Source organism: Numida meleagris, chromosome 6, assembly GCF_002078875.1.
Source record: "Numida meleagris isolate 19003 breed g44 Domestic line chromosome 6, NumMel1.0, whole genome shotgun sequence".
Classification (NCBI taxonomy): domain Eukaryota; kingdom Metazoa; phylum Chordata; class Aves; order Galliformes; family Numididae; genus Numida; species Numida meleagris.
In genome coordinates this window covers 10,821,442-10,848,226 of record NC_034414.1, presented here as the reverse complement: position 1 = coordinate 10,848,226, position 26,785 = coordinate 10,821,442, and the positions used below count along the sequence as shown (strand labels likewise).

The 26,785-nt window shown below is 35.7% G+C and overlaps 1 protein-coding gene across 9 annotated transcripts in view; it reads right to left on the bottom strand.

The window, feature by feature from the left end:
• INSC (INSC, spindle orientation adaptor protein) overlaps positions 13,182 to 26,785 on the bottom strand; it is a 125,866-nt gene continuing 112,262 nt past the window's right edge. For 5 of the 9 annotated variants that reach the window (XM_021403081.1, XM_021403080.1, XM_021403082.1 and 2 more), the window contains exons 10-13: positions 21,479 to 21,545; positions 17,601 to 17,756; positions 16,859 to 16,935; positions 14,754 to 15,084 (exon numbers count right to left, since the gene is read on the bottom strand). In XM_021403081.1, coding sequence (XP_021258756.1) covers positions 14,956 to 15,084; positions 16,859 to 16,935; positions 17,601 to 17,756; positions 21,479 to 21,545 — 429 coding nt within the window. In that variant the 3' untranslated portion in view covers positions 14,754 to 14,955. Of the gene's footprint in view, positions 13,571 to 14,752; positions 15,085 to 16,858; positions 16,936 to 17,600; positions 17,757 to 21,478; positions 21,546 to 26,785 lie in introns of those variants that run through there. The other 4 variants (XM_021403085.1, XM_021403076.1, XM_021403077.1 and 1 more) reach the window with 2 other exon arrangements.

Below are 26,785 nucleotides of genomic sequence, written 5' to 3'. Positions count from 1 at the left end.
ATTGGAAATCATGCAAGTCTGCACATTGTATGGAAAGACTGAAAAAACAATGCATGTTGTTTGCCAGGTAGAAGAGAGAATCAGCAAGCCAGTGAAATTACTTTGGACACTGGTAATTTGTCTTTCAGCTTAGGGCAAGCAGGAAGCTTCCTAACCCTCACTTTCTAAGATTTTTAACTGTATGGTGCAATCACATCATACAGTTAGGTCATAAACTTTGGAGAGTCATGAAGTCTTTGGATTTTAAGGTTTAAACAGTACCATTAGGCATAGACTGAAAGAGAGGAGATAGGTAAATTGCTAGAGCACACATATAATGTTGGAAAACATGCTTGAAGGCACATCACAAGGGCCAATTTATTGACATTATTCTTCATTGTACCAGAGGGAATTTGTTACTGGTTCATAGTAATAAAATTTTAGGAGATGTTTGACTCTGCACAGCCCATCCCAGCAAGTCAGACAGCATTTTTTTGTGCTTAGAGGAATTGCTTTATCTTCTGCAATCCCACATGCCTTTTCCTCCCCTCTGCAGATTCTCTCTGAGGGGAGAGGGGAGCAGCAGATATATAACTCTACTGCTCTTGCATGCCCAGACCCAAGGTCCAAGAAACCTATATCAGAATGCAAGAAAAGCCTTCACTCTCTTATTGGATATGCAGTACACACCACGATCTAGCCCCAAGATATCAAGAGATTAAAGTTAGAACATGTTTTAAATGGGACAGAGTGAATAATTTTTAATGAATATATTTAATGATGGATGAGTTTCCTTCCTTCTTTCCATGAAATGTAGTGAGCAGGATGCAATTTGCTTCACATATTCCTTCCTCTTTCAAAATAAGTCATTGAATTTTTAAATTTCTTGTAAAGTAAGGGGTTGCTACTCCAAGAACAAACTCACTGTTCTATTGCAGTTGGTCCTATAAATCACTTGATATTATTTCCATCCTCCAGTCTAATGAAAACTCAAAGAATCAGCTTTGTGATACATAGACTTACAGGAAGCACATTTGAAATTCACTTTTCATAGTATTCCAGTGTGAGCTTAACATTTGTTTTCTGCCAACAGTCATACAATTAAAGTGTAATAACTCTATGAGTGCGCACAGGAAATGACACCAAAAGCAACCCCAAGATGGCTGAAGATTTGATTCTAAATTTGCACAAATATCAGTAGAAATTGTTTCTGCATTATTCATCCAACTCTTAACCTAAACCACATATGTCTTTCTAACAGCCGTGGAAACATGACAAACTGTTTTAAAATTTCAGTAGATTTCACCACTTCTCCCCCAGCAAGTTCTTTTGTACATCTATAAGAAGCTTTTAAAAGCTGAGTTTGTACTCTATCATGAGATAGGAAAGCTGCAAGTCTTGTTTTGCTTTGAGTTACTTCTATGTGTTTTGACACACACACACACACACACAAATCTGTTTTTCTAATCTGTGTCAATGAATTAATGAGGATATAGAACTCACGCCACTACTGTACACCAAACCCTATGCAAATCAGTTATCAGTTGCAACGAAAGTGACGTAGTCACTAATAAAAAAGCATCTAGTGTTGTATTAATTTTCTGATGTTATTTGACACTTGATAAATAGCAACATTTTCAACAATGCATTGATTACAATTATAGCTCTGTTTATGATTATGATGACTTTTCCAGCAGTAGTGCTCATGTACAATCCCTGCAACATTCTTTTCCTTTAATTTACCAAGTTTAAATAAGCCCCGGTAGCATTTCCTTCTTCAAAATTTGTTCAATTCTTTTCAAGTTTTACATGTTCTCCTCTCATCTCATGAAAAGGCTACCTGTTTAACTTTCCCTGGTTTTCATGGTTACAATGTTCTTCAACCCCACTGGGAACAAGAGGCACATGAGTCCTAAAGCTCCCACCTTACAGAAGAAGACTTATGCTCATTCTGCACATTCAGACCGAGATACTTTGTACTTTTGCTTTCCTATTTGCACACTAAGCCTCCATGAGAACATATATTATTTAATAAATATCAGATTAAACTAGCTAAAAATCACATATTTGGTGAAGATCACACAATATCAATGGATATCAGTTTGCTTATACTGACCTTCAGTCCTTGCATCTGACAGCTGCAAGCTGCAATAATCTTTCATTATTTTCTATGAAATGAATAAGTCTTCCTCACTTTTTATTTATCTCCATCATGGAATAAAGCAAAAAAATCACTTGTTCTGCTCTTTTAAAAGAAACTCAAATCCACAGAACATGTATTTAAATCTAAATATGTATATATATGTATATATAGAAGAATATGTAAAACCACCCTAGGAAAATCTTATCCCACTACGGAATTCTGTAGTGTAAACCTCATTTTCTGGATAACTTTAGAATATTCCTTTTATATAGAGACAAATATTACATTTATTGTTAAGAATATATTGGAAGACAAAATTAATTGTTAACGACACGCATAAAATATTTTGTGTCATTCTTTTCTCATGACCAGGTGACCCCAGGACAATTTAGCTTTCTGACTACGTGCATGCCTTAAGAACTTGGAGAGAATTTGGATGATTAACACCACATAATTATCATATATTTCTGTTAGTTCAACAATGTTTTCAAGATTTTGGGAAGGTTCATTTGTGATATGTAAATGTCTTATTCAGATTTCACCCAGAGTAATATAGCCAAACTCTGACTAATGGCATTGCAAATGTAAGGAAAATTGGTTATAAAATGCTTTAGACAGGGCAATAGGATTTGAATGTGTCACTAAGACTTTTAAAACTGTCCTTATTGATATGACCATGTCACTTGAATGGGTTAAGAACTATCAAGCACTGTTAAAGAATATTTTAAACATTATTGTTTCAATTCCTCTCCCAGCCAGCTGTAAAGGGGCCTCTAGATTACCGTATTGTCCATGGGATTTGTAGAATAGCAGCCAGAACTAACAAGAAAATGAACAATAGCAACATTGTACTTCTCAATGAAAAAATAAATAAATTTTACAAAGGCTTTTGGTACGTGGGGATTGATCTTTTTTACAAGATTCTTTTGAATTATTTCTACTATTTTAAAAAAAAATCAAACTTTCTTTTTAAGCTTTTAAAATTGCTTTCTTGTTTTCAATTCGGTTAAAATTGAAAAAGACATTTTACTTGAACTGTTAAAAGAAGTTTATTAACTTAACTAAAAGATTCTGACTGCAGGAGAGTAGTATGTGCAATTGTCCCTAACAAAAACTGGTTTATTATTAACATTAAGGAAGCGAGAAAAATGCTAGTGTTGCTAAAATAGCACTGTCTGAAAAATATTAGGCAGGTACTGAGTTTAGTTACTATTTCCTAGATTTCAAAGAGCTTATCATAAGCAAACAAATAGTTGATCTTCAACAGGCAAGAGTAACAAATAAAGCGGAAAAAAAGAGGTATGCAGATAAAATCAGAATTATCCACAGTGCTGCAGCTCTCAGCTGTCCTAATGTGAATGAAGAGAAGGTATTTTGCCAAAGTTTTTGGAAAAAGTAAGCAAGTCCACAGGATACTGAATGAAGGCAATCGATGCCCAAAGTCATTAGGTGCCATGGGAGCATTCTCCAAGTGAAGACAATTTCACTGAACCTTCAGCTGGAGAAAGCACTATCGGTGAGATCTTTGCTCCTGTTGTAGTTCAGGCATTTTCTACCTATTGGCCTTCCACATGAAACAGACCGTCAGTTTGTAGGAAAAATTACAGAACTGCTGCAGATAAAATCCTAGGAACTCCATTCACTTGCCTATGACTGTAAAAGTATTCCCTGAGTGAAACTGGATTTTCTTTTCAGACACTGGAGTGTCTGGACGCAAGGTAAAAGGGAATGCACAACCTTTGTGACATGTCCTGAAAAAAGACAAAATACAAAACTCTGTTTGGTAAAGTGTTATGCAAAGGCAAATAGAGTATCTAGAACTGCTGAGAACCATTGGACAGTGAGGGTTGTTTTATGACCTTGGAACGGTTTGTAACTGATCAGGAATACTTCATACTCCTAAAATTTCTATTCACCATCAGTCATATTTTATTCTACTGTTTACAGCTGAAATAGACATATATTAGAAATAGTAAAATGTCTACAAAAGAAAAAGTCTCAGAACCTTAATGAAATTTACTTTGTTCATTAACACTCACCAGTGAATGATCTAGTGTATTTATTCATATGCAGCAAGACCCTAGAAAACAAAGTAATGGTTAAAGAATTTTTTATTGCTTTGTATCCTGACTTTTCTCCAAACTAAACATTTTTTTCTCTTTTGATTAGCTTTTTTAAATAACAGTTTGGATCCATGTGCGTTTATTTTAATAGAAACATTTTTAACTACAATATACAGCTAAAACAAAACTGCATTTTCTATAGTGAAAGTTACTTACATTTTTACAACTTCCCTTCATTAAAAACATAGCCTGATTAAGAAAAATTTTGAGGAACTTATATCTCTACTTCTTCAGTGAAAGATGCTCTACTTGAAAATTATTTGGTTCAATTATTTAAGTTTCAGAAGCCATTTCAATTATTATCTTCCCCTGACCAGCTTACAACACTTAAATCAGAATTAAAACAACTACAATTGTTTGTTGTTTTTTTTTTTCTTCTGGTTGGGAGCAAAATTGATTAATAGATGCTATTCTCCAAATAAAATTAGAGTTTTTATTGATTAGGCAATTCCACAGCCAGTATTTCAGATAGGTTAATATTCTGTTACTGCCCTATCCCCAAGATCCTAGTAAAGGGACATATTTTTCTTTCACCAGGAACGTTTTCCCTGCCTGACAAAGTAATTGTCTTGTTCTCTTCTCCATTATTAAGAAATTCACAGCACATTAATATCTTTCTTCCGCTCATCAGGACTGCAGTGCATCTGTTCTATTGTCACGTTTAATAGGATAATCTATTGCTAACATATCATTAATATACAGTCCATTTAATGTCTCACAGATCATTCAAAATAAATCATTGAGAACTGAAAGAACAAAGTTCTAAATTAACAAAAGGGGGAGGGGGAAGTTCAGTGTACAACAAAAAACATGATTTTTTTCTGCTCTAGATAGTGTAATGAAGTAAAAGAGAACTAATCCAATTAGAAAGATACTAGACACTTAAAAAGCATTACACATAACATTTTTAATTTCTAATTTACATGATTTCAGATAAGCCACAGAATGCAAGGCTAAACTGCACTACTGAAACTAGCAGGTAGATTTCAGCATACAAGGAAAGATCTTTTACATGCTTAACAACAAACCTGTTCTCAAACATATTCTTTACCATAAACACATAAAAATCGCAAATGTGGCACCAGAAAAATACCTCTGATTTGAGACATTTTTACGGATATGCATAGTGAGAAAAGTCAGCAAATTATGTAAGGTGACCGATGGATACAGAAAGAAATCTGTACTCTATGAAAAAAAGGAGAAACAAATTATTGTCACATGGAAAGGGCGCTTTGATAAGCTTGCAAACAAGAGATGTAACTATGGAATAATGTTTGAATTGCGCTCCTTTTTTCCTTTTTTTGGGGGGGGAATGAGTGAAGCTGAGCTGACAATGTGCTTGGACACAAAAGGCAATGATTTCCGTTAAAGCCATGTCGGATTAGTAACTGCATAACGATCTACAGAGACACACACGAAGAATATCATAGAGTCACAAAGAATATATTGGTATATTTGATGGAGCTGTTCTATTTATTGATCTTTATTTTATATACATTATCCTTAAGTTATGTCAAAAGAACTGAGAGGCGCTAGGGAAGCTACCATCATAAATAAAGATGGAAAAGAACACACTACATCTGTAGTTTTTAGACGACATAGGAAAGAGAGATATAAAAGAATAGAAACAATTCACGCAGTCATCTGATCTTTGGCAGCAGAATCCAGAAACTTCAGCTGAGTGTACTACCCAGTGTTTTAGTAACTAAGAAGAGTTCTTTCAAAAAGAAAAATAATTAAGATTTGAGTATTTAAGAAGAAATATGTGTTAGATGGCGATAACTCTGCAAACCAGAAAACGTAACCTTTTAGCCCCGGTGCTAGGCCAAGGGATTGCCTTGATGCTGGTGTAACAGAGCAATGAGACAGTATCAGCAAACATACTGCATAACAGTCTTGGGGTTCACAGATGATGGATTTGATCTTTCACTTGTTTATCCTTGTATTGGTCCATCCATATCTTGCAGTTCTGATTCACTCTAAAGGCAAGCATTAATTCATTTTTGTCATCAGGTGGCAAGGCACAGATAAAATCAATCAGAAAGAAGCACAACTGTGAAGCAGAATATATATATATATGTCATCATCTACAGCGCTGATAGAAAGTATGTTCTTGATAATTAAGAAAGGGTTGCTTATAACACAGCAGCATGGCTTCCAATAGGATGGCCTGAGACACCTGGAAAAAGCCCTCACTAATCAGCATGTTATCCACATGTTACCCATGTTAGGTCCCAACCTCTGCATGTAATGAAGGCTCCTCCCTTACTGTAGTTCTGTGGTCCAAGACTGACAGCTGTCCAGTCAAGTGCAGAAATGCAAAACACAAATTTTGACAAAGTCCTTTGCAGCTACTGAAACACTGTTTGCTTTGTCCGTACTGTTTGTCCTTTTGACACTAACCATGAGAAAAAAACAGTAAATAAATTTAGTGCAGTCCAGCAAAGTTACATCCAATATCTTCTGTCACTGAGGCCTACAGTAATGGCATTTGTGAAATCGCTCCTTAATGGATTCTGCTTTTAAGATGTACATATATTACTCTTGTATTACTAATTTATAAAATTCTCACCTCATCATCTCAAACAGTTAAGTGCAAAACTCCTGAATACACCATTTCTGAAGTTCTCTTGACCTTTAAGAGCTAGTAATATCAGATTTGTCTATCACCATAACAAATTTTTTATAACTATGAAGAGGAACATCTTCACACAGTTTTTCAGTTTTCTCCCTCATTAAGAAGCTGTTTAATCAGACTCTTGTTTTAATAAATTTTTCTTCAGGAATGCACTTCCAAGGAGAAACCTTTTTAAGTCTTGCTAATTTAGCTTCCATTTTTCAGTTTTGTCATCTTTTATTATTTAATATTGTCTTTAGAGCTAAACATACCGAGTTCAAGGAAAAATATTTATTACTGTAACAATAATTATCATGAGATCTTTCATACAAACGAAGGGAAAGCAGACAACTTTCCAGGTGGAGACAGGACAATAGCAATACAATATCACTCTAAAACAAAGCTGGAAATGTAAGAGTATTTTTTTCCACTTATATCTCAATTTATTTTCTTTTGCGAAATAAGGGATACTGGTTTGAGGTGGGTTTTTTGTTTGTTTGCTTTTTTTTTTTATCCTGTTGATCACTACCTTTCTTGATGTGTGCAGATTTTTATTAAGTCTGGTATTTTACATATTGCCCAGTAAAACTTATGCTGGAGACTGGTGGTGGTCTATAATGGAGTGACAGCAGCGGTAGACAAAGGAAAGGCAACTGATGTCGTCTACTTGGACTTGGGCAAGGCCTTTGATATGGTTCCACACTGCATCCTTATCTCTAAATTGGAGAGAGATGAATTTGAAAGCTGGACTATTAGGTGGATAAAGAATTGGTTGGATGGTTGAAGCCAGAGAGTTGTTGTCAACGGGTCTATGTCCAGGTGGAAGCTGGTTACACGTGGTGTCCTTGTGTCTGTGTTGGGACCAGTGCTCTTCAACATCTTTATCAATGACATAGACAGTGGGATTGAGTATACTTTCAGCAAGTTCGCTAATGGCACCAAGCTGATGGTGCAGTTGACACAATAGAAGGGAAGGAGGCCATTGAGAGGGACCTGGAAGTGCTGAAATAGTGGGCACAAGAGAATCTAAAGAGGTTTAGCAAGGACAAGTGCAAAGCGTTGCACTTGAGTCTGAGCTTGATGAGTTTGTCCAGATATTCCTTTGTTTTACAGCACTGGCAAACAGGAATATCTGGTGCATAACAAACAAGAAAATAATGTCTCACTAATTTCAAAGGGAGAGAGTCTGCTGCTGCAAAATTTTCTGTTTTGATAGGAATTGTATTTGATATATAAACAGAATGTGAAATCCCAGCTGAAAAAGTGTCTTTTGCCTCCAGTCTGCATCTGGAATTCATCTTTCATGACCTAAATTAATACCTATGTGCGAGATGTTTAGACATCTGCTCCAAATACATTATCAGGACTTTTCCATAGCCACTGTTAAAAGCAGTTTGATGGCATTATGTATACTCTGTCTTGGGCATTCATTCTCAAAGAGAACAGCTGTTTTAGTTTAACCCAGCAGGCAGCGAACACCACGCTGCTTTTCCCCCAGAGGGATGGGAGAGAGAATGGGAAAGAAAAAAAAAAAAAAAAAAGGTAAAATTCAAAGGTTGAGATAAAGGCAGTTTAATAGGGGAGAAAATGAAGGAAAAAATATTAATAATAACACTGATAAAAGAATGCATAAAACAAGTGATGCACAATGCAACTGCTCACCATGCACTGACTAATGCTCAGCCAGACCTTGAACAGTGGCAGCTCCTCCCTGGCTTACTTCTCCAATTGCATAGATACCATATGGCATGGAATCTCCCTGTGGCCATTTGAGATCAGCTATCCTGACTCTATTCCCTCCCAGCTCCTTGTGCACCTTCAGCTCCTCGCTGGCTGGGCAGTGTGAGAAGCTGAAAAGTCTGTGACTCTGTGTAAGAAAACTGTTCAGCAAAACAAAACAAACAAATGGAACATACAATGGAAATTAGTAAGTTATTTTCTTATAAAAATTCTTATAAAAATTATAAAAAGTTACATTTATATTTACATCGTTGGGTGACTTTCTGAAGGTTATATAGGACACTGACTAAAGCTAATTAAAAAACTGGTAATATCCAGAAAGCTTGAAGAAAACGGTACAAGCAGTATGCATTTCAGTTAGACATTTGTGAATTGAGTGATCACAACAGTAATAGAAAAGATACTGCATTAGATATCTTCACTGCATTTAAGCTTTTTGATTCATTTTAATTTATCTCTAGCAGAAATTAGTAGTATTAACTAATTCACATTTCATTTTATGCTGCTCCCCTATAGGTTCCCTTTGACTTTTATCTCACTTTAATTATTAAAATGAAAAGTTATTCATTGGATGTTGAAAAAAAAAAATCTTTGACTTGCCAGTGTTCTGTTTGTATGTATACTATCGGTTTTCCCTTATTACTATGATTCTGTGATGCTTTGGCGTGAGACTGATCAATTCACAAACTCTTAGTGACAAAGTCTTCTTGTCAAAGTACTAATACTTTGAAGTAGACTATTATACATATTTTCTGTCAAATTTTCTGGAGAATATCCTAATTTTTTTCCCCCTTGTAGGAAAAATAAGTATTTATTTTTGTTCTGGGTGATCTAAAATACGCTTATTAACAAGTTATTTTTGCTCCTTAGTTTCTCAAAAAAAAAAATTTAAAAAAAAATCCCCATATCAGTTTAATAATTAGCAGGGCCAGAGCTTGGAATTTTACTCTCATCTATTCTGATAACAAGCAATTACACAAATAACACTCCCAAGCAGCAGAAGTTTCTCACAGCTATATAAAAGAGAGTCAGAACCAAGAGGAATTTAGAAAGTTGAGATAAGCATTTCTGAAAACATATCTTTCTAAAATACTTGGCTGTGTATTTTCCTTGTTCATTAAACTTTAACCTGTCAACAGTTGAAGCTATTCAACTATCTCACCACCAGATAAGCACTTCCAACTCAGATGAACAAATTCTCTCTAGACCTGTCTTTCAATGCTCAATGCCATCTCCCTACCTACCTTTAAAAATGAGATAGTAGCAAGTCATTTAGTGAGTGCTACTTTCAATATATTAAGTTTAATATAAAATTGGACAGAAATATCAAAGTATATTTCTCAGATTAAAGAATCCAATACTATTTTATCTGCTGGAGAGGAGCTCTGTGAAAAAAGGACCCGGAGGTCCTGGTGGACAACATATTGGCCATGAGCCAGCAGTATGCCCTTGTGGCCAGAAAGGACAATTAGAAAGAGTGTGGTGAGCAGGTTGGGAGAGGTTATCCTCCTGCTCTACTCTGCCATAGGGAGGCCCCATTTAGATTACTGTGTCCAGCTCTGGGCTCCTCAGTTCAAAAAAGACAGAGATCTCCTAGAAGGAGTCCAGCAGAGGGCCACAAAGATGATGAGGGGCCTGGAGCGTCTCCCTTATGAGAAAAGGCTGAGTAACATGGGTCTGTTCAACCTGGGGAAAAGATGACTGAGAGGGGATCTGATAAATGTTTATAAATACCTAAAGGGAGGCAGGAGGCAAATGGATGAGGCCAGGCTCTTCTCAGTGGCGTGCAGCAATAGGACAAGGAGTAATGGCCTAAAACTTGAATGTAGAAAGTTCCATACTAACGTGCAGAAGAACTTCTTTACAGTAAAGGTGAAAGAGCACTGGAACAGGTTGCCCAGAGAGGTTCTGGAGTCTCCTTCTATGGAGATATTCAAGACCCGTCTGGACACCTACCTGTGCGACCTATTGTAGGGTACCTGCTTTAGCAGGGGGGTAGGACTCAATGATCTCTTGAGATCCCTTCCAGCACCTGCAATTCTGTGATTTTGGCAGTTCACTGCTGTTATTTTAAAGGATATAACTAAGAAGCATGATATTGAAGATAGATATTTAGAACAAGCCATTCAAGATAGATAATCTGTCTTCTAATAAGGCAATGTGACCCACTGCAGACCAAATCCTCTTTCAGATACTAACACACAACCCTAGAAAATAGGTAAGTCAACCAGTTTACCAAGATATTGTCTTGTCTCTTGTAGATACAAATATTATTTTAAACAGAAAAAGTCAGTCAAGTAACATACCACATAAATGATTCATGTATTAAACACACACAAAGAACTAAAAATAAAAATTATTCTATGAATAAAATGCCTGGGCTGCATATATCTTTAAGCAGTTCAAACTAAAGCTTGAAATCGAACACACTGTCCAAAGCCATTGGAATGTAAATCATTTAGTAAGAATTCTGCAGTTCACTGCATACGTGTCCAACATTTCCAAAAACATACAAAAACTAAAAATTTCAGAACAATTTAGATGAAATTAAAACAATTCCAGCAATTATAACATTCAGTTTCAGGAATGATTAAGCTAATATCTAACTTACATGCATTCTGTATAGAGTAATGAGTACACATATATGGATATGTATAGATATTACAGACGCCTTCTACCTTACTCTTCTACCTATATATATAAAGAGAGCCCTAATTTTCATCCACCACACAGCATACAGTGAAATTCTTGACATGAAATATTGTTTCATACTATGTTGACATTAAGCATTTTTATTCGGCCTTAAAATACTCATTTTAAAAATAAAATAAAAAAAACCTGAAAATGACTGTCAAAGCAAACATTGTTAATCCAGAACTCAGCCAAAACAAAGAATATTTCATATTTTTAACAACTCTTAAATTGTTAATGAATGAAGAAGATAGGAAGCTGGATGACTATTGTTCCATAAATTTCAGCATATATAAAAATAAAGTGCACAACTTTAGATGAAAAGTTCTGACCTAGCAAAAATGGTTTCGACGACACTTAAATGACAGCAGGTCTGAACTTGTTTTTTCAATATATACTTCTCAACTACAAATAAGAGATTCACTCAAATGTATTTACTTTCTGTAAACAGCCACATCTATCATATGAATACGTGTAAACAGACAATATGGGCTCAGAATTATGACTACATACTTACAGACAGAGAGTATCTGTAGTAAAATCAATTAATCTGGATTCACATTGTTGTATCTGAGAGCAAAGTAGACTCCTTTGTTCCTACTGGCCTGCTCACTGAATATTTCTTTGAGACCTGCTTGAAATGGCTTGAAAATATTATGGGTCATAATGGCATATTCTTAATAGCTACATTAATTTACTTTACATGTGTGGACACTAAATTACTTGACGCTATACTGAAAATATAACATCATCTTGGTTGTAGTAAAATATCTTAGAAAAATTTTTACAAAACAGATTGTTATAAACTATCTGTGATTATTTCTTTTCATTAATTTCTAATTCAACTTTCAGTGGAATGAGTATTTCCTGCCTACGTAAGACACAATTGAGAACAGTGCTTTTATATTCACTGTTATCATCAGCAAAAGTCAGGTCTCACAGAGCTTTTACATCCTTGCTTCAGATTGCAGGATGGATTGGCATGAGAATTGATACTATGCCCATGCCTAACATATTCATTTTTTTTTCCTGTTTTCAAAGACTGATGTTACTAAAAGAAAAAACTTATTGAAAAGCAGTGTTCTGATTTCCAATTGCAGCCAAATTATATTTTTCTGCTACATTTGATTGTGCTCTGAAATAATTTTAATGTATATAAACACACATACATAAAATACGCTTATAACAGCCTGCCTCTATTAAAAAAAAAAAAATGGAGATTAAGGGATAAATGTATGCATATACAGCAAGCATGCTACCATCTTACAGTTGAGCCGCACTGCTAAAGGCCCAGGAATTAGTCCTTTTACCTTGGAAGTGTTAAAATTTCCCTGGTTTCATTTATGATTCTGATCTATGAGCAACAACTGTCCAACAGTCTGATCATTCTATGCACCCTTTCCACAAGAGAGACTGTTACATTTGCGCCTATATCTGTAGTCCACTGCCACTTTCCTGAGTAATATTAGTGTAAATTGGATTTGGAGCTCCTAATTTTACTATACAACTATGCTTTAGTGATCAAAAAGCAATTCCATTGTCTTGATCATGAGATCATCTCTGCCCTTTTCTGAATGTACATGCCCCACAATTATTTCATTTTTTTCTTTTTTAATGAGATTTTAACATCATCTATTATGGAATAAACTCTACCCTGTCTACAAATGAATAGTTTCTGAGGTTAGTTGCAGTTAACAGAATGTCATTCAGTACAGCATTAAGCAACAGGTTTCAATAGATGGTATTCAGTTAGGGATTGTCAACATAGGAGGACCTTATTATTTTCATTTTTTACGAGTTTTTAATTCATTGTTTCACATCAAGAATATTGATTTTACAATTTAAAGTGTACACACATTTCTGCTATGTGAAGAAAGCGTTGTCAGTCACTTGTGTAACATTTTAAAAGCTGTACAGTACAGTACATCTTAACAATGTCATACATTTAAGGAGCTGTCTCAAAGCATGCAAACAAAGTAGAATTCATCTCTTACTAGGAAATCACATCTGTGAAACATCTGATTCACTGTTTATCTTTGAACAGTTGCTTAAGACATTCATGTGTGTCTTCTAGTGTTTTTAAAACTTCTGTTAAGATAGAGTTCATAGTTAAATGAAGAGATCACTAAGATGAAATGTTAAGGCAGAGACTTCTTAAACCATATATTCTAGAGGGAAAAAAAAGGTGGTCACCATTTATCACTGCTTGAAGCAAGAGAGGTTCTTCAGACAATGTGGAAGGCGATCACAGCTTAGCAATTTCCTGGAGCCTGTCATCTAAAAACCACATAATACTAAATAAACATTAACGTATTAAGTTGCTTAAGATATCTACAAAGTAAGTACAGTAAAGAAGTGTACTTACTTATTTGGCATATGTCCCAGTACCCTAAAGTTGTTTGATCACAAAATGATTCAGAGCAATGGTGGCAAGCCATCAAGAAAAAATTACATATGCTTTCATGACTTACAGACTGTTTTGTGAAAAGCTGGGGGAAAAACACTCTGGATATTGCTGATAGTCTAATTGTAAATGTATATTGTTTTTTGATGAAAAGAAAAAAAAATCTATTTTCAAAATCAACTCTATTATTTTTCTTGTAATCAACTGGTACTATCTCCTTGTGTCAACTCCAAGAGTTCTTGAAAGTCCTGTTTCAAAGCTTTAGAAATACAAGACTATCTTAAAAAAAAAAAGAAACAGAAAATGAAAATTCAAGATGCAATTACCCGTTCTAATTATTTAATGTATGCAAGCAAAATTTTTCGTAAAAGTAGTAAATTGAGTATTAAAAACATGTCTGTATATACTCACTTCTACTTCTTGGAAGGCTTGGAAAAGAGGGAAGATTATTAACGTGTAATGATCCTAAATCTCATGTGGATACCTTCACACTGATGATAGGTTTGATTTCATGAAGACTTTTCTAAAAGCCTTTTAATTTCCTTACAAAATATCAGTACGTGCAAATAAAAAGTTGACTGTAGTTACATATCTTCTAATGAAGTATATCTTTATACAGCTTAGAAATATCCTCTAGCATAATGCCAAGCCAATGTTTGAAAGATGTCTGCAAAAATTTCTCATATTATCATTTGCATATATATATATTTTTAAATCTATTAAAAGACAGAATGATGAAGAACTGGACTTAGACTGTAACATCCCATTCATTTTAAAGTATGTATTTAGAGCCTTAAGGATCATTTCTCTTTTCATATAACAAATGCAGCACACTAAAAACTGAAAAATGTTCTAATTATAGAAAAATATCAGCAATTAGACATCATTAGAAGCATTTAAAATAAGAGCACCAAATTCTTGGCTTCTTTATCTTCTTTCATTTCTACTAAACATGACAATAACTGTCAGGCTGCAATAATAAAATCTCCTAACATGCCTTGGTATAGGAAGTTTTCGTGTTTTTTTTTTTTTTTTTTTTTTNTTTTTTTTTTTTTTTTTTTTTAGTTTACCTTTACAAACCACAGAAATAAGTTTGCTTATTCTTTTTTTCCCCACAAACGGCACGATCATGGTTTTAAAATAAATAAGTCATAAATAATAACAGGACTAAACCTAAATAAGACTGAGTATGTACTATCTCATTGTATAAGTATTATCTTGACTGTTTTCCAAAGGATAGCTTGCTTTTGGCTCACATTTATACAAAGCTCTCTTCCATATTTGTGCATAGCAGGAAGGAATCCACAAGCCTGGGCTTCACTAACTGCTGAAAATCTGAATCTTCAAGTCCATCAGGACTCATAACTGCTAGTCTTCGCAAGGCTGCCTAAAAAAAAATAAAAACACAAAACAAAATATTAATGCACTTAAGCTTTGAGAAAATCTTCATTGCAGGAATCCTTTATAAAAATTTCCAAATAGTAGCCAAGACTCAAAACTGACCCACTCAGTTATATGGACCCTTTTATCAAGCTAGTCTCTCACTGCTGTCCTCAACTATCACATGAATACCCCCTCAGAATCAGCCATTAAATGACAATTCTTTGTGAGCAGATTACTCCTGGACATGAGCAGCAGGGACAGAGGGATATTAAAGGAAAGAACATGTGAGTGACAGCCAGAGCATTTTGGTTGTAAACTTCTCCCACTGAAGTTTTATGCAATGTCTAGAACAGAGATCTTTTAGACAAAAGGGTATTAGAAAGAAGCCAAACTTGTCAAACCATTTGAGAACAAACAAAACTGCCATTTTTTCAGATTATGAGACTACATATCAAATTGCTTTGATCATATTGTTGTCTTTAACCTCTCCTTTACTAATAAGCTAATTTTTCTCAGCAGGTAAGAATATATAATTACATACATTGTAGCAACCTAATGCTATAGATGCAACTGAATAGCAGGCTGGCTTTCTTCAAGAACAGAAGTTGTCTTTAAGCTAGTAAGGTCTGATAGTTGTGATCCGCTATCCTCGCAGTGTTTATCAATGCTGCATTACCGCAAGAGTTAATCACCTGCTTCAAAATGCAAAGTAAAGGACCAAACTAAAAATACCAAAGAGTACAAGCCCTTAGATTTCAGTGACAGTATCTATGAGCCTGAGGCAGTGTATCTGTCTCAAGCACAATATTTTACCACGTTTACACAAAGTGTCATCGGGTCATTGCTAAAACACTAAGAGAAGCAGAAGTGCTGAGACAGGCAGGTAACATCTCAAACAATAGGCATGAATTCAGGGAATGTACATCACAACTTTTGTGACTGCAGGGTACCCGCTTTAGCAGAGGGGTTGGACTTGATGATCTTGAGGCCACTTCCAACTCCTGCAGTTCTGTGATTCGGTGAACTTCAGGGAGACAGAGCAGCAGAAAAGTCACCGTCTAGTTTGCTGCTGTCATTCTGTGGCCTCTGCTCAAGTCTTGCAAGATTAACCACTCTTCTCAGCACATATGTGGAATAACGACAGAATTTCTTGTGCTCACATTCAAACCTGCTTCACTCTGAATAAGTTCTGCTCAAATTAACAAAATTTCCCATGTGTAAGTACTAAGATAGGTGTTAACCAAAGCTACAATAACCAAGCAGGGACAGCAAGCAGCAAGGATTTTTCTCTTAAGCAGCGTTAACCTTCTGCTGGCCACTCCTTGGCTGAGCTCTATATTGTGTTATAGTCTCAAGTAGAAAAAAATGGATTGCAGAGAAAACAAATCTCCATTATTCTCTCTGGCCATTTTACTTATATATTTTCACATATATATGTGTGTGTGCTCATGCACCTACATAAAAGGCTACTGCCTCTGTGATTACAAGACTTATTTCAGCAAAGACAGCACCATCAGAGAATGGAGTTTAAAAATGATTGAAACCTTGAATTACAAAGGGTTCTAGTGAAATTTTTGACTGCTCAGTAATATGAAGTCATTTTTACACGTTTAAATCTTCAATTAGAGGAAAAATAATTGACACGGTAAAGTATTATACTTAATCTCCTGGCAAGAATTCAAAATGTTTTTGCAATGCTTATGCATTTTGAAATTGAAAGGGCTGCATTTTATCCATATTTCAGGATAAGCATGAGAAGATGGTAAAAAGGTACCTACCAGGCATGCTACTAAAACAGAATCACTGTTATTTCTTTCAGTTGGTGATCTGCAAAGTTTAATTAGGCGAGGAATACCTGAAAGCACAGAAGAGTATTGAGAGAGATATTTTAGAAACACAAATTACTTCTTCTGAGATAATAAGTATAAAAGGTCTTCCTCCCTTATAAACTTTTATATTTATCTCCCTTACCAGATACGTCTGCTAATGCTAAATACCATGCAAATACTTAAGGGACCCTCCATGGAGCTATCAGTTCATGATTAATTCTCATAAATCATAAACAAGAAATGCATTGTTTTCACCCTTTGTTGCTCTTTCAGAATGAAAATCATTACTCCCTTTCTTCCCCATCAATCCTCCCACACCTTTAAAAACCTCCAGCCAAAAGAATATGTGGCTTCCCATCAGATTCTTCACATCTGAGCTTGCAGGAATCCAGGTTTTATGCCCACTGTTGGATCCTGCGCCAGGCTTTAAATAAAGGAGTGTGGGAGGTAGCACCATCAGTTGTCACAGTCTGCCACAACCATACGTTGAGTGGAAGCTGCACCTCAGGTTCATCTGGGAATTGAGCCAGAGGTTCATTGAGTACAACATCCTCACCTTCTGAACAGATTTTATAGGGAATCTATTCCACAAGCTGTACCAAGTGAGGCTAAAAAATGAAAAGAGCTTCTCCTTAACTGGCAGTTCCTTCCTGTATTTCAGCTTTCCATTAAGCTAGCGACACATCCTTACAGCTGAGTTTTACAGCAACATCTGCCACTTCAGGATCCCGGCTGAGTCGTGCCAGTGTAACTGCAGATTTCTGTTGGACTCGCTCACAAGCAGCAACTTCTGCTGAATTTCCCGAAGATGACCTTTCGAAGAGCATTTCCATTAAAAGTTGAACACCTACAAGGATGAAAGAGCTATTGTTAGCTTCTCTCCAACTTGAAAAATCACTTTAAAATAGTAAAGGAAAATAGAAAGTTAGGTAAATGCAATCACTACTGGATTAGCGCATGAAGAATGTGTAACTGTGAGCTGCAATTTTGCCATCAGTATTTAGGCTCATCTGATCCATGAATAAGTTTGTTTTCACCAGGAAACTACAGAACTTTCTTAACTAGAAAATGCACTAACTCTTCCCTCTTCCATTCAGTCTGCTTTGAAACAGCCTGACTACATATTGACTCAAATAAAATTGTGAAAAGTAGATGCATATTCTTTAATTGCATTTAAACTAGCCTAAAGGTAGTCACTAACCTCAAAAACAGTAGAAATATATTTCAGGTTCCTAAATGAAGTTTTATTTTTAATTAAAAGAAAGTAAAGTAGTGGCAGTTGTTTTTTTCCAAGTCTACATAATTTTAAGCAAGCCTTTAAAAGCTTCCATCTCAAACTGTTTACAGTAATCTGCATTCTAAATACCCTTAATGAGGGAAATTATGAAGTTCTACCTCTTGAAGTTTTCTGACTATTTTTCATTTCCGAAGAAACAATGTAAAATGGTTTTATCAACTTTTTTTTTTTTTTATCTAAAGGAATAGATACTCATATTGTAGCAGGAGAAAACCAGAGACTGTGCTGATTTATATTTTCTAAGTTATTTTAACTGTAAGGACAATTATGTGCTATTAGACTCCATATGCCATTAGGAAATTCAGATTACTTTAGGTAGCATCAGAGGATTTTAACCGTTAGAACATTTGCATAAATAATTAGGAGAATTAGCACCAGAATCACACAGAGAGATAATAATCAATCGACGTACAAAATAAGTCAAAGTTAGGAAGAAAACCCATCCAGACTCTGTAAGATCTAAAGGTCCTTCTCAGTAGTACATATGTAAACCTGGCTTCTGACCAGCATCTAATTATCATAGTATTAGTCAAACACAAGAAGCTTCTATACACAAGATGAGTGCCAACCCTTCTGAAAAGCCTGGGGGCAAATGCTTCTGTATGAACTTCCATTAAGGAGCGTATGCACAAACTTTATCACACATACACTCTCATTAATTACAGGTTTCACTGAGGGAGGATTAGAGAAAACACTTCTGTTTTCTTTTAGGAAAGAGAAGGGGCATTTGGTATTGTATGTTTATTTTTTATTACTTCTAGCCCACAGTTCACCAGTGCTGTGAACACACACAGATCCAGCGCAGTCTATAATGAGTATGCAACAACTTGCTTAAGTTCTTTTTAAGTTCTTTTCACAGCAATGTCCCTGTGCTACAAAGCACTTCATGCTTGACTGTCTTTTTATGATCTTTCTGCACCTGTGGAAACATGATCAAACACCTTTCCCAACAACAAAACAGTTTCTGGTGTGCTCAAGGAAACAGATACCCAAACGAAATCATCAACCTGCTTATCTCCAAGGAGTGCAAAATTTTCCATGCATGGTACCTCTCTGTAAACATGGATCCCATCAAGTAAATTAGTAATGTCTGAAACTTGTCAGTCATATTTATGTGCTCAGAACTCAAATTTTCTACTGAAATGCAAGAAACAGCTAAATCCAATAATATGAGAGCTGCTGACAGTAATGTCTCTTATTATGTTGGCCCACAACATCAGAGACAGGTGTTGGTGGCATGGCAGCAGAGGTTGAACCTTTCCACCATTTTGTTGCTGTGTGACAGATGGCAGCAGAGGGGCAGGCTGACAAAATGGAGTCTGACTCAGAATTCCAGATGAAACAAAGGTGTGGAATTGAATTCCTCCATGTGGAAAAAATTGCACACACTGACATTCATCGACGTTTGCTGAACATTTATGGAGACCAAACAGTGGATATTAGTGCAGTGAGGCTGTGAGTGGTGCTTTTCAGCAGTGGTGACAGTAATGTGAAAGACAAGCCATGTTGCAGACGGCCATGCACTGCTGTCACACCATGAAATGAAAAGCATCTCAGTCAGTTCATCTGCATGAATTGGTGGATTACAACCAGGGAACTGTGTACGAAGTTGAGTATTGGCTTTAGTGCATTGGAAATGATAGTGGCAATGTTGGAATATCAAAGTTTGCACCACATGGGTCCCACAGATGCTCACAGAGGAACAGAAAGAACACCATATGGAAGTTTGTCAGGGCGTATTTGATTCAATACAAGACCAACTATGACAATTTCCTGGAATATGTCATTACTGGTGAAGAGGCATGATATCACCCCTACAAGCCAGAGTCAAAATGGTAGCCCATACAGTGGCAACATGTGAATTCCCTATCAAAGTTCAAGACGTAGTTCTCAGCACTGTCTTTTTGATGATTCTTAGGGATTTCCTGGAACCCAGACAAACTATCAACTCTGACTTCTACATCTTATACTAAGCTGAAGCCTTGAACTTCCAGAGTTAGGATAGAGAGGAAGACAGCCTTTCTTCTGCAGCATGATAACACCAGGCCCCATACCAGTTTGAAGACCCTGGAGCACATTGCCAATCTTGGCTGGAAGGCCCTACCACATTCACCATATAGATCAGATTTGGCACCTTCTGACTTCCATCTGTTCAGGCTGATGAAAGACAGACTGTGTGGGCAACATTTTCCTAGCAATAACACCATCATAGCAGCTGTGAAACAGTGGGTCATCTCCTCTGGAGCAGATTTTTACGAGCATGGTAGGCAGGCTCTTCCTCATCACTGGTGAAAATGAATAGCTAATGGTGGTAACTGTGTTGAAAATTAATGTTTTGGAGCTGAAAATTTGCTCTACCAAATAGTGTTATTGTGCTCTATCTGTTGCTGTTTCCACGGAAAGAAACAGGAGGCATTATTTTCAGACAGAGCTACGTATGTAGGAGCAGACCAATTCTATTTCAAGACCTACTTCTACATACTTTCTGAAATCCTTTCTCTTACATCCATGTTTGAGATTCAAATGGATCCAAAACCAAGACATTCCTATCAAACATTAATTAAAAAATTGTGGAAGGGATATTTCTGGGACAGAAAAGGTAACATACATGAAACTTCACAGTAACTGAATATCTCTCACTAGAGAGTACAGGAAAAAAAGCTTACAATTCAGCTTGGCCATGAAATTGCTGATAGATGTATTAGTTAAGACTTCCTGCATTCTCATCCACACAATCATTAGCCTAACTTGTAAGCTTTCTTCTGATGAATGTGATTCTTTTCACTAACATGAATTTCTCACAATATGATATTAAAAAAGTGTGGAAAAAGCTGGCAAGCACTGTACAGTAATATAAAAAATGCTTCTGAATTCTCTGAATACTCATGAGCAAAGTCAAACAATAAGTGGCTAAGTATCAAACAATATCTTCCAATGTGTAAGAATTGCCACCTTACGTAACGTAATTACATGAATAACTGTTGTTGAAACACTTAATCCCTTACATTCTGTCTACAAATAAGCTGTGCACACACAATCAGTATGTGGCCTCCATGCAAAGTGCTCTAAACAAGTAGTAATTTATTTCCATTGCATGGAACCATCCCAAGGACTCACTTTGCACCCTGCAGCAACATGCAATATCCAGCAGAGACAGGATGCAAAGTGAAGTATTATTTGTGAAGCCTTTTGCCTTTAAATAGTGAATACTCCTTTCCTTTCAAATATTTTCCACAAACACATGCAGAATGTAATTCAGCTAAGATACATACCATTTCCTTGAATGATTTCTGAAGCACATTGGTCCAAGACAGACAAGTTTGCCAATATTGTTACCACCTGTTGTTAAAAAGAAAAGGAAATACTAAGTACGGCCTTACAATTCAGAAATACTAAACAGGACTGTAATGCATAAAATAAGTATGGCAGAAATATGACAAAATGCATAGAATTAAAAAGCATTCTTGTAGATGAACGGTCTGTTTCCGCTTCTGATCTCTCAAGGTTCTTTATCTTACATATGGCTGATAATTGAAATTCAGACAAGAAAAATAAAGTACCTTTTTCTTGCACTACTATACTCATGTATAAAAGCATGTCATGGAAATCTCTGCAGCAGAACAATTGTTTGCTCAGATTAGAAGAAAGAGAAAGAAGCATTTATAAAAACAACCAACCAAAATACCTGGAGGCCCTACAAGGATTCATCCAGGACCCGCCATCCCTCAAATGTCTACAGTCACATTCCTGCTTAGGCAGAGCTCACAGGGCGGGTTAAGGTTTAGCACGCTGTGTACTTTCAAGGTATGCTCTCGCTACTCTTCTGCTTCAGGGTTCAGCTGAAACACTGAGAAATCTTCAACATGATCCAAAGGATTATGTAAGGAACACTTTTCAGTTTTATTGAAGCCACAGATTACGTGCATGTTACAGCTGTCCCAGGTGGAGCTGGTCTTAAGCATGTCTACATTTTCCCTGAGCTAAGACCAAAATTAGGTTTTGTACTAAGAGAAGTCCATGTGAGATTCTGATTTACAGAATTTTTTTTATCCAAAATAAAATTAACCGTTGTCAGGATTAGGTGCAATGCAGCTTGCTTAAAATTTATGCATTGAGCCATTGACAGAGCCTGGATCAAGTAGACTTTCTGGCTTTCAGTCATCCATTCCCTTCACTGATATCATATACTTTCTTTCATTCATCCTGCAAAATAGTTTTTTTATACTTTATTCTTCATAGAACTTGCTTCCTATATGCAAATGTATTTCAACATTAACAAAATATATAGGAAGCAAAATAATAAATATTATACATCATTAAAATACAAAATGGAAGTCATATTCTTTCTTAAAAAGTTCTTTTTGTCTCTATTGTAGTTGAGAAATACTATCAACCTCAAAAGTAATCATCAGTTTGAGAACTGTTCATCAGCTTTGTACCTGTATAGTGTTTGTTCTGAGACAAGCAAACTTCTTAGAGAGATGTAAGTTGATCAAATCATGACTCTGATCTCACTTTGCCATCTCAATAAAAAGGATGAGTCATTTTCGATGCAGTGACATAAAGGTCTTCCACTTTCAAAGGTGGTGTTACAGTGTCATCTCTCTGAATAAATATACTTACTTAGGATGCAAATGAGTTGCTGAAACTCTAGAGTGACAGGTAGAAATATGGTAACTCAGTATATGTCTATGTATTTATTCCATATTAATTATTAACAGTGTTTCAGGCAGAGAGTATATGTTTTCTCATTCTAAATTATATCCTGTTAATGAAAATTACTTCCTCTATGCAGAGTCTGTACCCCATGCGGCTCTCTAAGCCACAGATGAAGAATTCAATTAACCATAATTTGAATATGTGCCAATTATTCCACTGCTTCAAGTTATTTTGTCTAATAAGTATTTTCATATGTAAAAATATTTTGTGTATATCTTTTGACATCAAAAATTATTTGCATGGTGGTTATATCTATACTTCAGACTCCTTTGTATTTATTACATAGCCCCTTTATTTTGCAGTGTATTTAGTGCCTAAAGGTTTTATACACAACCTTGTGCAAATATGTTTATTTAAGTCTTCTCATCAATAAATATCAGGTTCTACCAAAGTTGTCTTAGGACTCTAAAGGTAGTTAAACTGTAAATTAACTCACGCCATATGGATAGATTTTCTTTCCCAGAAGCATCATGTTAACAATGTAAGCATGTCATAGCATACACGAACACATAATAGGCAAGCTGAATAAAGAGTTGACTTAAAATTTTGTATTTCTGCTGTATTTGCCTCTTTTAAAATTCACAATACATGCAACCAACATAAAAATTTCCTCTGTAATACAGATCAAAGTTCAAGGATGTATAATTCTAAGGATAAAGTCTCTAGAGGAAAACAGACTTGTATATGTGGACTCAAATTGCTTTGAAGAAGAACACTCCTATGAGCGCTGGTATTAATGTAGCAAGATTTCCTTAGGATTTACAGTTGATTGCAAACGAATAAGAAATTTTCCAGAGGCATCTGGAAAGCCTATGCTGAAGCCTGCAAATTCCACCAACCTCAGCGATACATTGAAGCATGGAGTTTGCGCACATGCTATTAAGCAAAGATTATCAGTCTTTATTTTCAAGGGGAGAAAACAAAAACAACAGCAAACCAAAAACACACATATGATTGCTTCATCATATGGAGAATTCTTGACATAATATCTGATCTCAGAATCTATTGCCAAACCTAAGGCAGGATTCTTAATGTACTGCCTTAGAAACTATAAACTGCAAACACTAATCCTATCCAGCAGCAATTCACTGCCTCACTGTCTCTATGTGTACTAAGCAGATCTGTTCTGGAGCTAGATCCTGACCCTTCCATCTCTCATATCTCTACTCCAGCAGATCTCTCCAATAGACTAACCCAAGCTAAGTCCACTGTGGTCTCAGTTATCTAGACCAACCAAAACTTATAGGTGCTCGTCTCTGACAGAAGGACTTAGATAGATCTGGTGGCTGCAGCTTTCTCTGTGGGAACTGAGAACATAGGCAGAGGCTAGTTGCAGAGTTGGGGGTCTCATAGACTAGATCTCTTAGACACAGCAAGGAACACAGCAGAATTTGGAAGCATTCCAATTCATAGGGTGTATTGAACAAGAATTATACAAAATAACTTTATAGGTACAAAAGAAATAAAAGTCCATAAACTCTGTTAGATGAGCTGTCAACATGGCAACATGAAATACAGGAAGAGAAGGAGATACTGAAAAATGTGCTTGTTGCTATACTTTTCAGTAGTTTTATATGGAAGGACAGATATATTTTTTGGATCCTGTTCAGAGAAGCTAAACTGACTGACCGTACAATTCAGATCTTTCCATGTTCAGTCTGTAAACTAAAGCCATGTCTGTCATACGTGTGGTTGAAACCATGGGTCTCTGACTCATTCTCTCCCTCTCAGAAGAGAATAATGTGCTACATTTCAAGGTAAAGAAAACACTGATGACAGTTTTTGATCAGTTGAAAAGTAAAGATGTAATTCTGCATGTTGAGAGAATTCCAAGGTGTAGGTCCCAATAGCAAAAGTGGTTAGAGCAGAATAAGTAGCATTTTGTGGGAGTTTTCGGTCTTGGTTTCGTGGCTCTTTTTCATTCCTTCTCTGTCCAGTCAAGAACTTGGCTTATTTACCAGAGTTTGGTGTCTAGTGAGTTACCTGTCAATCTTTTAGGAAAGTTAAGCTGCCTAAGCTCTTTAGTTCTACAAAATTCAAGCATTTCAGCACAATTATTTCTGAGACTCCTTATTGCTAGTTGTTCAGTTAGTTTCTATCTATTGAAAAATTATTTGTTCAAAAGAATTTGCAATACCAGTTGTAAATCACACTGGAACACTGAAGAATTATAACTCTCAAATGCTGAAGTAATGAACACCATGGAAAAAATGGACGTGGTAAACAAATATAAAACTGTCTAAGACATTTCTGTGCCTCTAGATGAAAGCTGAATAATTCCAGACAGTGTTACATGAGTTGCACTATTAAAAGTAACCATGGAATAGGCCTCTGGGGCTTATCCCTGTATTCACCACCCAACTGCTAATATGTGCTATGCACTGCCCACCTACAAGTGCCAGGTAGTGAGATAGTAAAGCACAAAATGCCAGGAAGAGAACTGTCAGATGAGCTTCTATTTTAGCACCTCATGAAAAGGTAGCAATTTATCAAAATATTAACATGCAGATAGTCCCACCAATATGATTTATTACAAGGTTGCAATGAGAATAAAGAGTTTGTTTTCCGAGCTTAAAAGCTATATCAAAAATTCTGGAGCAAACGAGTTCCAGTTTAGATCTATGCACATGTTCCCTATTTAATAAACACACTTAAAAATAATAGAGACATTTCAGACTTTAAAAAAGTCAGTACAGCTTCACATTATTAGTTTCACTGTTGCCCTAGAAATTAATTAAAAATCTGACTAAATATCAGTATACTTCTAGAAGTTTATCTGTATATTCTATTCAGTGTTCTGCTTCTAGAAGCAGAATAAATAGTAAACACAGAAACACCCCTCTGTAGTGACAATGTAACTTATTATTATAATTACCAGTGTTTATATTGTTTGCTCTAATAAACAAAATCAAAAATCAAAACGTTTTTAGTTCCACACAGTTTCCTTCTGCCCACTCAGCCTTTCAGATGTGCTGAATGTACATACGATGAACCTTTCTTTTCATTTCTGTGGTTCTATTTCGCACTGAACTTTAGGAATTGCAGTTGTCAAGAGTAATAGAAACTTGAGAAACTCGGGTTAAGAATCTTTAAAACGGTTTTGTCCAAAAACTCTGGAGCAGCAGTCAGCCTGGAGAGTTCCTTGCTAAAACCACGTAACATCTTAATAACACTTCTCTTTCTAAACAAGTAATGGTGACTAATGTTCATTAACCAGTGAATAAAGGTACTGGCCATTTGTTACAAAAATGAAAACTAGCTGAAAATGTTTTTTATATACACAGATGTATAGACTGTGAATGTAAAACTCAAATGCTTTAAGTGACAAAGAGGTTTAAATCTAAAGAACACATAGAAAACAGAAGGCTTCTTTACTGCTTGAGATAACTCACCCTTAATGGGAGATATAAGAAGATCTTAAAGTGTTTCTCATTAGTGTGAAACCAGCTACTCAGGAAGAAAAATGCAGCAAGATTTGAAAGATGAAAGCACACATTTCAGCTTGTTAGAGAGCCAATATCTTCCACATTTGAGGGTCACTTACCTCATTTGTGGGGAGAGATCTACAGAGGTGGAAAGTGTGATGCTAATATACTGTTGTTGATAGTAAAGGTACACTGTCCGGTAAGCATTTATTGATAGTCCCAACATAAACAGAAAGTCACAAGCTCAAAATAAGAATTACTGAGTAATTCAACAGAGTGGCAAAATAGATCAATATAGAATTGCTAATCTTCTTAGATAATGACTCCTTTAAGGCTGATTCATCACTAAGTAAAATTAATTTTTGCTACATATTGTAAGCGTATTTGGTAATTAATTCAAATTAATGATATAAAGATAAATCAGATTGCGTCTAC